The sequence below is a fragment of the Clarias gariepinus genome, chromosome 1 (genome assembly GCF_024256425.1).
Source record: "Clarias gariepinus isolate MV-2021 ecotype Netherlands chromosome 1, CGAR_prim_01v2, whole genome shotgun sequence".
NCBI classification, from domain to species: domain Eukaryota; kingdom Metazoa; phylum Chordata; class Actinopteri; order Siluriformes; family Clariidae; genus Clarias; species Clarias gariepinus.
Genome location: NC_071100.1, coordinates 19,237,631 through 19,251,298, shown reverse-complemented (window position 1 = coordinate 19,251,298; position 13,668 = coordinate 19,237,631). Strand labels below are relative to the sequence as shown.

The following is a 13,668-nucleotide window of genomic DNA, read 5'->3' as shown; positions in this document are numbered from 1 at the left end:
CAAAAATTGCTGCCAGTGTTGAGGATTATATACTGATAACCTTAAAAACGTGTGATAAAGTGTTACCAGTATGTCAGGAACATGTGCTAATGCCCCGTTTCATACGAGGGAATATAGTTTTAGCGATATTACATTACTTACACGTTAGCAAGTCCAGAAGGTTTTAGACATAACTATAAGTACAGTACAAACAGCACTCACTCTAAACTGGCTTGTTCTGTGTTTAGGTCACTTTCCTATTATTTTTTATGGTAGTTAAATGTAATTAATTCCATGTTATTCGGCACAGCCGACTTAGCGTAGAAACTCGGGTGTTTTTGAAAATAACCGCGTTAGTTCGCTAATGCTACTGTAGGTAATATAGGTGTTTTTAGCTGGTAAACACGGACACAAAATACAATCTAGCAAACACAGACGCAAAACTCAATCTACATAGTAGTTCCTGACATAAATCATAAATTTGCTCATGGAAGAGATACATTTAACATAGAAGTGACATGAGTTTGCTTTCTTACCTGTTGTTTTCTTTTTGAAAAACGATGGCCGCCAGCAGAACGGGATTCAGTCCGCGATAATACTACGTCATGAGGTCACATGACACGGCGGACATTTGGTTTACAGCACAAATGTCCTTTGAGTGAACAGATACATTTAAGTTTAAACAGGGGCTTCGCTGTTTGCTTTTAAGCAACGTAAAAATATCATTTTCGTATAGAAAATCTAAAATTTCCATCAGATCAACGTAGATACATACTTTGTATCAATGACACAGCAGTTTCACTTTTTTCAGTGTATGAAATGCGTGCACATACACACAAACTCTCCGTGCACACACACCTACAGTATGTGATGCGCGCACACACAAAGGCACAAAGCGAACTGTAGCGGTGTAGGGAACAAGTGAACAACGGATCTTCAGTTTAGCGGAAAAGGTAATGAATAATTTACTATAAGTCATTACATATCACTGGAGTGATAAGAAAACTTTAATTATCGAGGACATCATATAAATAGGACACAATAATTTACATTTTAATTTAATTAAGAAACCATTCGTATTTTATAGGCTAGTAATCTGTAAAATAATAATAATTATAAATAAATAAATACATCTTTTACTTCTAAATAAAAAAATAAATAAATAAATACATCTCTAATAATAAATAAAGACATCTCCATACATCATCTAACTTAATTACATGATAATTTATCGAATAATTTAGTTGTGAGTTATAAACGTTTAAATACGTTATATATATATTTTTTTTTTTCTTCAGTTTTTGTTTCAATAAATATTCTATAGTTATATAGAAACACATTTCACAAAACAGTAATTGTTTCTGTTGTAGGATCCGACATATTATCCACAGATTCCACTGTTTACAAACCGCTACTACCCTTCGGGAAGAATGAAGCGAAAAGTCCGTCTACACTGAAATGACTTACATTTACATTTAGGCATTTGGCAGACGCTCTTTTCCAGAGCGACTTACAAAGAGTGCTTTAAAGTTTACATCATTGGATACATACTTACACTGGGTTAACTAGGTTAATAACTAAGTGTCATTAGTCCAACACAACTGTGGTACGGTAAGTGGGTGCTGGGCCATTTTTAGCTTTGTAGGCAAGCATCAGCGTTTTGAAGAGTTGGTGGACATTTTCTCCCCATGCTTGATGGGTTTCCTCCAGGTACTCCAGTTTCTTCACACAATGAAAGGCATTCAGATTAGGCTTATTGGCATTCCCATAGTGCACATGCCATGCGTGAGTGTGTGTGTTTGGGTCTGATGATGTCACAGCTACACAGGGACTTCAGTATCTGGCGTTGATTAATGCAGTTTTCTGTTCCTTGTTCAGCTCATGTAGGTGAAAGAGGGCAGTTAGAGTTTCTTCTGAGTTCATTAACTAGTGGAAGCATGTCTCATTTACACTCGATTCTAGTCCTGAACTTCAGTCAGTGTTTCTTTAATGATGTCGACTCAAGTCATGAACATCATTCATCTGTTCAACATGTTAGACATTTTTAAAGCGTGACCATAGTGAATAAAAAAACTGGATTAATTTTCTTTTTGTCTCTTTTGAGTTTAAACTAAATGTTTTTTGTTATTAGAATATTTAAAAATAAGCTGAAGGTTGAATTTAGGCCTGAATGAAACACAGAACACACACCTGTGCTCATTTAACACACACATGCTCATCTACTGTACACAGCTCTAGCAAGAAAACATAAATAAAAATTATATGTATATAAACATAAATAAATATGCAGCCTGGTAAATGTGTAAGTGTTGAGGTCAGGTAGTGATGAGAAGTTTACCTGTGATGAAAAAACAGAATAAACAGAGGATTCACAAATCATTTCATTCACTGATACTGATTTTATTACATTTTCTGCAGCACTAATAATAATAATAATAATAATAATAATAATATGATTGTCAAGATCTCCACCATGATTTCTCAGTATAAGAAGACGAGATCTTAATCCCTGAATAGAGTTTTATTTTATATATGAACACAGATGTGTAGATATAACACAATGTTTATAATCATCATGTGTAAAGGAAAACTATCAGTAAACACAGAGAGCTTTACACCTCAGTTTAATCAGGAATTTCATTATGACGACATCGTGTTAAATACAGATTGTATAGGAGACGTACGGTGGCCCAGAAGGTCAAGACACATCTCTCTCAATGTTTGTGTGTGTGTGTGTGTGTGTGTGTGAGTGTTTGTCCCTCAATTGTGTGTATAGTTTTTCTTGTGTGTGTGACCGCTTTGTTACGTGTGCTCATTATTTACATTTATTTATGTGTTTGTCTGTAAGGTGGCGACACTACACTGATTTATTCACTTTTAGACAAAACAAGTTAAAAATATTATTTCTAAAGTTTCCCAATATGTCTTTCAGTAAAGATTTGCATTTTGTGTTCTATAATTCATAAAATAATTTTTACTTCATACACACATTAAGATAAATTGATATAGAGAGATTAGAGAGTTACATCATCACATAGCAGTTATTGTCTGACTCTCACTTTGATATTATTGATGCTTTACATTTAATATCTCTATAGATTTTTATTCTCAAAAAGTTAAATAACTTAAAATTCATAAACAATGTGAGATTAATCCTGATGTGTTTAGTGTCGTCACTGAGAGAGTAATAGTGTTTTACTGTAGAGGTGATTTGTGTAGTAAAGACTACTTCACATTCTGATACTGTATTTAATCTCTAACAGAAAAACCTCAACCTGTGATCACATCAAGCCCTGAAGGAGACGTCCTGACAGGAAACTCAGTGACTCTGACCTGTACACTGAATGTGCAGTCTGCTGGATGGAAGTTTTACTGGTATAAAGATCGCTATCACCTTAAGACTGAGACTACAAACTCCTACACCATCAACCCAGTTAGTGTCTCTGATGGAGGTCGATACAGTTGCTATGTTGGAAGAGAAAACCCAGAGTACTCCAGTAATGAATTCTGGGTAAATGTTATTGGTGAGTAAAAGACTTTATGTTAAGTGATTCTGCACAACACTAATGACATAAACACCATGTGATCAGCATCACAATACAGTAACATTTACACAGTTAGACACAGAGAAGTGTTTCCTGTAGATGATTGTATTAAAGTTAAAGAGAGACAGTGTGAGCACGGCTGAGCAGGGCCGGTGTGAGCTGAGCTGGAGATCAAGTGGAACAACACTAGTTTAGATTTAGTGGAAAATGTCACAAAAACCTGTAAAACTCTTTTAATAAGCTGCTGAGAGGCTGTTTAATGGTCTTCATAAAGTTACTGCTTCAGAAACATCACCATGCTCGAGTGGAGAGTCTGAGTGTGAATGAGTGAAGAGGACCAGGGGCGAGATTTTATACTGAAACACTGAGTGGAAGAGACTGTAGAGTCTGAGAGAATGAGAGAGATTAGAGTGTGTGTGAAGAGTTGTTGAATAATAACAGGTGTGTGTGTGTTTGTGTTCATACATATGCATATAGACACTTAGTTATAGTTATTAGCCATACACTATACTTATTAAAAAATTAAGATGTACATTATGCAAAAATAGTAAAATATTTCACCAGATTTATATCGGAATAATAATCAGAGTGTTAAGAGCAACTCTCAGGAAGCATATGCAAGTTAGCAATGCTGTTATTTTATGTCAGATTAAACCTGATTTCTGACAGAGAGATTAGAGAGTCAGTGTCTACAGGGAGACAGTACGGTGGTGTAGTGGTTAGCACTGTCGCCTTGTTCCTCCAGGGTCCGGGTTCGATTCCCGGCCAGGCTCAATTCCTGTCTCTGTGTGCATGGAGTTTGCATGTTCTCGCTGTGGTTGGTGGGTTTCCTCCGGGTACTCCGGTTTCCTCCCACAATCCAATACCCCCGGTTGCCAACTCCCTGGAATGAGGAGGCTGGATGTTATGATATTGAATATTTGTTTTCTTTACTTTGCTTGTGTCTCTGCTGCTGGTGGGATGGGGACGTGTCTTCTCTTAATGTTTCAGGTTCTGCCCACTTCAGTGCGTCACTTCCTGAAACCGATTGATTGACGATTGGTTAAACAGGAGACCCAAAGGTCACTTAATCCCCTTCAGACTACAGTCCTGAAGACCATGTGTTTGCTTAGTGCTTATTCTATGATTTTTATGAAAATTATACCATGTTTGACCCCTTTCTACGTACGTTTTCTGACTATGCTTTCATTTCCCCTTTTAGATGATTGCTTGGTATTTAATAGACTTTCCCGTGTGTGACCATTTGCTTGTTTTGTATTCACACTTCTTTGGTTTTGGTTGTTTTGTTTTGTAAATACATTTTGTAATATTTGTATATAATTCTGTATTTAGTTGCTTAGTAGGACGTCAACACCATTTTCTTTATACTTTGTTTCTCCTGGTTTTGTGGTTAGTAGGGGAGTAAGGGTAGTATGTTGTAGTCCAGTTTCATTTCTTTTGGTGCAGCTTAGGTATTTCACTTCAGGACTAGCTAGAGGGAATTTTGTTTGTTATTTTGGCCTTGACGGCTTTTGAAACTTACAAGCACATTTTTGGGGATTTGTTAATACACACGCATAGATCCCATAGCTCGCGCTACAGTTAAAACAACTAGACTTAGAGTTACAGTAAGTTAACATCATTATAAAGCTCAGCAGCTACAGTTCCAAACCTTGGAGCTGGAAACTAAAAGGAGATAAGGCTGAAAGAGCCGGAGCCACCTGGTGGCTTTAGTCCGTATACCACCACGGCATGGTAGAACTTAATTTTGCTTTCGTCAGTGAATAAATTTTCTGGATTATTTTATTCTGGATGGAGTGGTTTCACTTTCTGATACAGATTCTGAGTCTAAACCACTGCATATCCTGAGAGACACCGGAGCCGTTCGGTCATTTATATTGGAAGGTGTCTCGCCTTTATCTGACCAGTCTAGTTGTGGCCAGTTTAAGGAGTTTCACTTACTGTATTTTGGGTAATAATTTAGCTGGTGATAAGGTTTTTCACTTGCCTGTTGTAACTGACGTTCCTGAGATGAATGAAAGTGATCTCACATGAAGTTTCCATCTGTTTTTAGCACCTGTGTGGTGACGCACTCAGGCTTGTAAAATGAAGAATGCTGATGATCTTTCAGATTCGTTTACGTGTAGTGACAATCCAGTGTTTGAAGATGAGTATTTGTCCCCCAGTGTGTTACAGTATTAAATCTGTTAAAAGGTTACTGGCAAGTTCCTCTCACACCACATGCATCTGGAATCTCTGCCTTCATTATCCGGGACAGTTTTCATCAGTATACCGTGATGGCATTAGCCAATAGAAATGCACCTGACACATTTCAGCGTCTGATGACGCAGGTTCTTGGTGATGTGGTAGTATTTTCTGATACTTCACATGCACATGTTCGTTCTGTGTATTTTCTCGCCTTTAGAAAGCTTCTTTAACATTAAACTTAGCAAAATGTGAATTTGGTCATGCCACCATTGTGTACCTTGTGATAAACAGGTAGGACAAGGTACAGTTCACCCACTAGGTGCCAAATTTAAGGCAACTGTTACACAAAACAAAAAGAGAACTTGGACACTTTCTCGGCATGGCAGGCTATTACAGAAGCTTTTGACAATTTTTCTCTGATGTTATTTTGCCTCTGTTATGTTTTCTGATGTCCCCTAGTCGTGAAGTGGCGTTTGAGTCTGCTAAATCGCTTTTATGTAGTGCACCTGTCTTTTTCGAGGGCTTTTAAACTTGAGGTGGACAAGAAGTTTACCAATGTAAACTTTAAATTTTGAAGTGCAAGCAGAACCCCTCGCGCTTCTACTTGCACATTTGAAGTTTACATTGGTTTCAGTACTGACGCTGTTTTTACTGATCATAACCCCTACTTTTGCATTGCATGTCAAACAGCAAGCAATGGGGAGGAATTGGACACGACTAAATTAGGGAGAAAATCTGGAAAAAATCCAAAAAATTGAGAAAAAAAAGGAAGGGTCTGAAAATGTCATGACTCATTATTTCAGTGCCATGATGATTATAGTTGTGAACAGGATGTTCACTATTAAAGGTAGTTAATATATATTTTTAATTTCTGCTTTGTTTGTGTCTCTGCTGGTGGTGGGGTGGGGGTCGTTCTTCTCTTAACGTTTCAGGTCCCGCTCACTTCCGTGTGACACTTGCAAACCGATAGTTGGTTTTTATGCGTTCATCCTCGAGAAATAACCACAAGTTTTCACCCAGTTTAACTTGAACGCCCCTCATATATATTTTTTTCTCTTTCTGTTTTATATGTAGAGTTCCATGAATTTTTCCCCAGAGTTGTCACACTTAAAACTTTAATGATAGAGATCTCATCTAGCAAATTTCTATATTACACAACGATAATCTAAATAAATCCAAACAGCGGTTTTAAACTGATGATTTTATTTTAATCCTACCTGGCCATATGGGAAAAAGTAATTGCCCCTCTTGCTAAATGATGAATAAATTGTGATTAACCAAATGCATTTTGTATTTACTCGGGCTATCTGTGTGTAATATTAAAATTTGTTTGATCTCAATCATTTAAATGTGGAAAAATACACAATTATAAAGAGACTAATATGGAATAGGGCACTGGTGGCTCAGTGGTAGGTGTTTCGCCTGCCATGCATAAGGCCTGGGTTCGATTCCCAGCCAGTGCCCAAACCCCAGCCACTGGATGCAGTGCCGGTCCCAAGCCCGAATAGAAAATGGGAGTGTAGCGTCAGGAAGGGCATCCAGTGTAAAACCTGTGCCAAGTTGTAGTGCGGACTGGATATTCCTCTGTGGCGACCCCTTGCCGGGAGCAGCCGAAAGAACAACAACACAAAGAGACTAATATGGACTGGTATCCAGTTAGGTGTGTGTGTGTGTGTGTGTGTGTGTGTGTGTCCATTCCCTTGATGTTGAGAAGTCTGATAGTTTATATTAAACTGGTCATGTGCTCCTGAGTGCTTGATCACCATTGGCACCAAATGGCAGAAGGGTAAAGAGTGTGTGAGGTGTGTGTGTGTGTGTGTGAGGTGTGTTCATGTGGTGATGGTCTTGGAGACCGTGATGTCACTGATGTCATGTTCTCCTCCAAGTTAGTGAAATCACCGTTAGTTACAGTCTCCCTGACAGAGACGCTCCTGCTGGGAAGTTTGGAGAACCTGACTAGAGGTGTGTGTGTGCTGGAATTAACATAACAGAGATGTGGTGTGAGTAGTGGAGATGAGGGCGGGGCTTTGTCTGCTACACGCCAGGAATGTTTGTGTAAACAACATCCAGTGTGTTTTCTCCTCTCACTGCAAAGTCCACATGATGATGGAGTTTAGGAAACACTGATCTGAGATCTGCATGGTTGAAATCTCCGGCAACGTTAACCAGTCCATGTGGGTGTGTGTTATATGGTCAAGTACAGTAGCTCCTCCTTAGCTTAGCTCCTCTTGTAGCGCTCAGTCTTTAACACTGTGTATACACTGTGACATCATCATTTACTGTAGTGCTGTAACAGTAAGCAGACGACTCACACACACACACACACACACACACACACACACACACACACACACTCCTCGTTCATACTCTGATGCAGCACTAAACACATCCACTATGACAGTGACTCAGTAAGTCGTGTCACAGGTGTGTCTCTACACTGTATTCTCTCTAGAGACAGAGACACTGCTGAGACACTCTCGTCCTCCAGCTGCACACAGAGACACTGCAAAGTCTTTATGAAAAATATGTTTCTGAGTTGTAATGAATAAATTATTTAAAAAAATACTCAGTTAAATGATTTAGAAGCCACTGTACTGTACTGAAAAAGAGAAACAATATCAACATTACAAAAAATATATAAAGTTTCTTTATTTAAAGAAAAACAGTTGAAAGTTTTATAGTGAAGCGTTTCCAGTTAAACACTGCTCTATGTTTTGTCTTTTTCAGTGAAATTAAATGGGATTCATTGTACCATAATCAACAACTGCACATCAATCTGTTACAATAATCAGTTTAATAGCAACACGGTCGGGTTAATTATCAGAGAAAGACTGATTTACTGATTAAATTAGTGTACGAGAGCAAACACACTGTAGTTTAGACACAGATAGTGTAGAAGATGTGAATTGTCAGTACAGTAAGATGATTATTTAGTGTCGAGTCTGTATTTAAAATTGTGATCTACATTTACTTCATCAGTAGTGATTGTTGTGTGACAGAGTTTAATCATTTACATGTGAACAGATTTACTGTATCTACACTCTCAGTGGGAACAAACGTGGAATTAAATTTTTAAAATGTTAATACTTGATTAAGTAATAGATGAAGTTGTGTATTTATTTTAATTTATTCCCCCTTACAGAGAATAAACCTGTGGTGATTATAAAGCCTGATACACAGCTGTACAGAGGAGAGAGAGTGACTTTCAGGTGTGACACACTGACAGGAGGAGACACTGAGTGGACATACAGCTGGTATAAGAATAATAACACACAGCTACGAGACACAACACAGGAGGTGATCATCAGCTCAGTTAGAGACTCTGACGGGGGTAAATACACCTGCAGAGGGAGGAGAAGAGACTCTCAGCTCTCACAGATCAGTGATCCTGTTACACTCTCTGTATCAGGTGAGTGTGTGTGTGTGTGTGTGTGTTATTACTTGTTAATGTAAACTTTTTCACTAGTTTTATATTTAGTTTTAGATTTTATGGTAGAAGGAACAAAGTCTAATTACAATGTTTGTCTTGTTTGTTTCTTTTGATTTTCACTTTCCTCTCTTAAAGTAAGGTAATTATTTGATTTGTAAAGAATCACTACAAGATATTATTTATACTCATAAGTGTGTCATTTTTTTTCTCAGTTTTTATTTTAGGAATTTTTTAGGAAATACAGTAACTGATATCAACAAGAACCAATTTCTCGTCATCTATCAGTCAGGGGGATTTTACTGTCAGGTTTATAATTTTTTTTAAGACTTAAACATTTCAACGCTGTGCTTTTACAGGAAATACATAAATTATTCACTTTGACCAAGTAGGTATGCAGCATGGTTCAGAATTTGAGATATGATTTAATAAACATAATTTGAAAAAAGCTAATTCACAGACACATCAGACTTTACACTTCGGCTCAGTCATTAAATTTCATGATGGAGAAAACACATTATACTGCATATAAACTGTGTACAGAATAACTTACATCACTGTAACATTTACAATCAACAGTAACTCTGACTCACACACACACACACACACACACACATTTTCTTTGCTCTGTTTTTTTCTCTCCTGCCAACACAAACACACACCAATAAATAAAGTTAATAAAGAGTCACAGGTGAAAAGCGTTAGATGTTTCCTGCCCTGTGTTCAGTAGATCAGGAGATTTAGACCTGATGATGTCACAGCTACATGTGGACTACAGGGACTTTGGTGTCTGACTTTGATTGATTCCAGTTTTCTCTGCCACGTTCACTGAGACGTAACTGATGCCAGTGTTGGGCGTCTCTGAGCTCCTGTAGGTGAAAGAGGACAGTTCGAGTTTCCTCTGAGTGACGTCACTAACTAGTGAGAGGGAATGAGCACTGAGGAAAAGTGAAGGAACGATGGGTTTAAAAAGAAAAGAAAAACACTTGAGAAATCACTTTCCACTTTAATAAACTGCACTCAAAAAAATAACTTGTTGAATGAACGTAATTAAATTATGGAAAGAATTTCCACCTGATTTAATGGCTTTCTTTCAACATTAAGCAATTTTGTTCGCCCAACTTAATGTTCTTAGGTTCAGTCAAATTAATTTTATTAGGTTCATTTAACTTATTTACTACAGCTGCGTCCAACATAATTTAATACTGTTAACATAAATGAATAGCGTTGGTACAACACATTTTTCAGTTGTAAATTAAGTTGATCCAACTCAAGTAAATTTAAATTTCAAGCCCTGGTCAACAGAATTCTGTGAAGGAAGGAAGCATAAGACAAACAGGATAAAACAGAGATTTTTATTTTACACCAGCAGCAAGTTACAAATGAAGTCTCAATTTGAAAAGATGTACAAAACATAAAACACTACAAATAAGTATTAATCATAGAAAAACAATTTAACACCAACAGAAGCGTTTTGTACTTTATAACTGTCCGTTATGACTTAAATATGACCGTTAGAGACGGTTGGTCAGGAAACTCCTGAAGTCAGATGCAGACAGGACACTTTCACTCACAAACTCCTGTGAAAAAATACAGAAATAGATTTAATTAAAATTCATGATACTTAATTTATCAAATGACCAATATTTATACTTTCTTTCTCTCGCTTCACAACTCATGAGAACAGACCGAAACCAGAACCGAACCGCAGATTAAGCACGCGCATATAACCCTCGATATTTTAAGTGTGATTAAAAATACAAGAAATAGCTTAAACCAAAATAACATGACTAAACATCGCTAAACAGAAGGTGACATTTATGTTCAGTATTTCGTTTCTATTTAGAAAGATGGGAATTAATTCCTGCTTACCTTTTCCACACGCCCGCCAAACATTTGTCTTCTCAACACGCTGTGTTCTCTTCTCGCGATGTCTTCTCGCGAGATTTCCGGTTTTGCTATTTCCGGTTTTCATAGTGACAAGATCTCTTTGGTTTATCTCAACATGATTAAATCCAATACATGTTAAGTTGTTGAATTTCATGTAAATACAACATAATTTATTCATGTTCATCTTGGAAACATGAAAATATTATGTACAAAACACATATTACATTTTAGTACATGTAACAGGTAGCCATGTTCATTTTTTTGAGTGTGCTATTAAACAGTGACATTACAAACACTGGGATTCTGAGAAAGTTGTGTGTGAATGTTTTGCTCAGAATGGAATTTACCAAAAACAGAATCTCAGTTAAACTCAGTTCTAGTCCTGAACTTAAACCAACTTTTCTTTCATGATGTCACTCAAGTCATGAGCAGCGTTCATCTGTTCAACATGTCAGACTTTCAACATCAGTGTTTTAAAGAGTGACCTACTGAATTTTATTTAAAACATAATTTTAAACTGGAATCATCATGTGTTTAAACTAAATGATTATTCTTTATCAGTAAATTAAAAAAAGGTTGAATTTAGGTCTAAATAAGTGAAAACACACAAATCAGGTAAATGTGTAAGTGTTGAGGTCAGATAGTCATGAGAAGTTTAGCTGTGCATTTACATTTTCTGCAGCACATGATCAGACTGTGTACTGTTAATAATAATAATAATAATAATAATAATAATAATAATATGATTGTCAAGATCTCCACCATGATTTCTCAGTATAAGAAAACGAGATCTTAATCCCTGAATAGAGTTTTATTTTATATATGAACACAGATGTGTAGATTTAACACAATGTTTATAATCATCATGTGTAAAGGAAAACTATCAGTAAACACAGAGAGCTTTACACCTCAGTTTAATCAGGAATTTCATTATGATGACATCGTGTTAAATACAGATTGTATAGGAGACGTACGGTGGCCCAGAAGGTCAAGACACATCTCACTCAGTGTGCGTGTGTGTGTGTGTGTGTGTGTGTGAGTGTTTGAGTGTGTCCCTCAATTGTGTGTATAGTTTTTCTTGTGTGTGTGACGCTCTGTTACGTGTGCTCATTATGTACATTTATTTATGTGTTTGTCTGTAAGGTGGCGACACTACACTGATTTATTCACTTTTAGACAAAACAAGTTTACAAAATATTATTTCTAAAGTTTCCCAATATGTCTTTCAGTAAAGATTTGCATTTTGTGTTCTATGTTCCCAAAATAATTTTTGCTTCATACACACATTAAGATAAATTGATATAGAGAGATTAGAGAGTTACATCATCACATAGCAGTTATTGTCTGACTCTCACTTTGATATTATTGATGCTTTACATTTATTATCTCTATAGATTTTTATTCTCATCATTTAAATAACTTAAAAATTCATAAACAATGTGACATTAGTCCTGAGGTGTTTAGTGTCGTCACTGAGAGAGTAATAGTGTTTTACTGTAGAGGTAATTTGTGTAGTAAAGACTACTTCACATTCTGATACTGTATTTAATCTCTAACAGAAAAACCTCAACCTGAACTCACATCAAGTCCTAAAGGAGACGTCCTGAAAGGAAACTCAGTGACTCTGACCTGTAGACTGAATGTGCAGTCTGCTGGATGGAAGTTTTACTGGATCACACCCACACAGAGCACTGAGATTGATACTGCAGCACAGTACTACTACCCCTACTCCTACACCATTAGATTAGTTAGAGTCTCTGATGGAGGTCAGTACACTGAAAAAAGTAAACTGCTGTGTCATTGATACAAAGTATGTTTTCTACATTGATCTAATGGGAAAAAATAAATTTCCTATACGAAACTGATATTTGTACGTTGCGTAAAAGCAAACATTTCAGCTCCTGGTTAAACCTAAATTTAATTAGTTCATTTAAAGGACAATTTCTACTTTAAACCAAAAGTTCGCCGTGTCACGTGACCTCGTGACGTAGTATTATCGAGGACTGAATCCCGTTCTGCTGGCGGCCATCGTTTTTCAAAGAAAATATAAGGTAAGAAAGCAAACTCATGTCATTTCTATGTTAAATGTATCTCTTCCATGAGCAAACGATTGATTTATGTCAGGAACAACTACTTTGCACATTAAATTTTGCGTCCGTGTTTGCTGGCTAAAAACACCTATACACTATTACTTAGCATTAGCAAACTAACGCGGTTATTTTCAAAAACACCGGAGTTTCTACGCTAAGTCGGCTGTGCCGAATAAAATGAAATTAATTATATTTAAGTACCGTTGGTTAACGATGTATAAATTAATAGGAAAGTGACCTAAACATAGAACGGCCAGTTTGGAGTGAGTGATGTTTGTAGTGTACTTATAGTTATGATTAAAACCTTCTGGACTTTCTAACGTGTAAGTAATGTAATATCACTAAAACTATATGCCCTCGTATGAAACTGGGCATTAGCACATGTTCCTGACATACTGGTAACACTTTATCACACGTTTGTAACGTTATCAGTATATAATCCCTAATACTGGCAGCAATTTTACACGATTTAACGTTACTACAAGTACAAAAGTCCAGGAGTCGACCGATTAAATTAACCAGGTAAATTAAATAAAATGTGAAATAAACA

General features: G+C 36.6%; 1 protein-coding gene across 1 annotated transcript in view; it reads left to right on the top strand.

Annotated features, from left to right (window-relative positions):
- The window catches only part of LOC128520591 (immunoglobulin superfamily member 1-like), a 283,702-nt gene that overhangs the window by 253,239 nt on the left and 16,795 nt on the right, over positions 1–13,668 (top strand). The window contains 4 exon segments of the mRNA XM_053494902.1: positions 3,243–3,503; positions 6,171–6,268; positions 8,814–9,120; positions 12,588–12,812. Coding sequence (XP_053350877.1) covers positions 3,243–3,503; positions 6,171–6,268; positions 8,814–9,120; positions 12,588–12,812 — 891 coding nt within the window.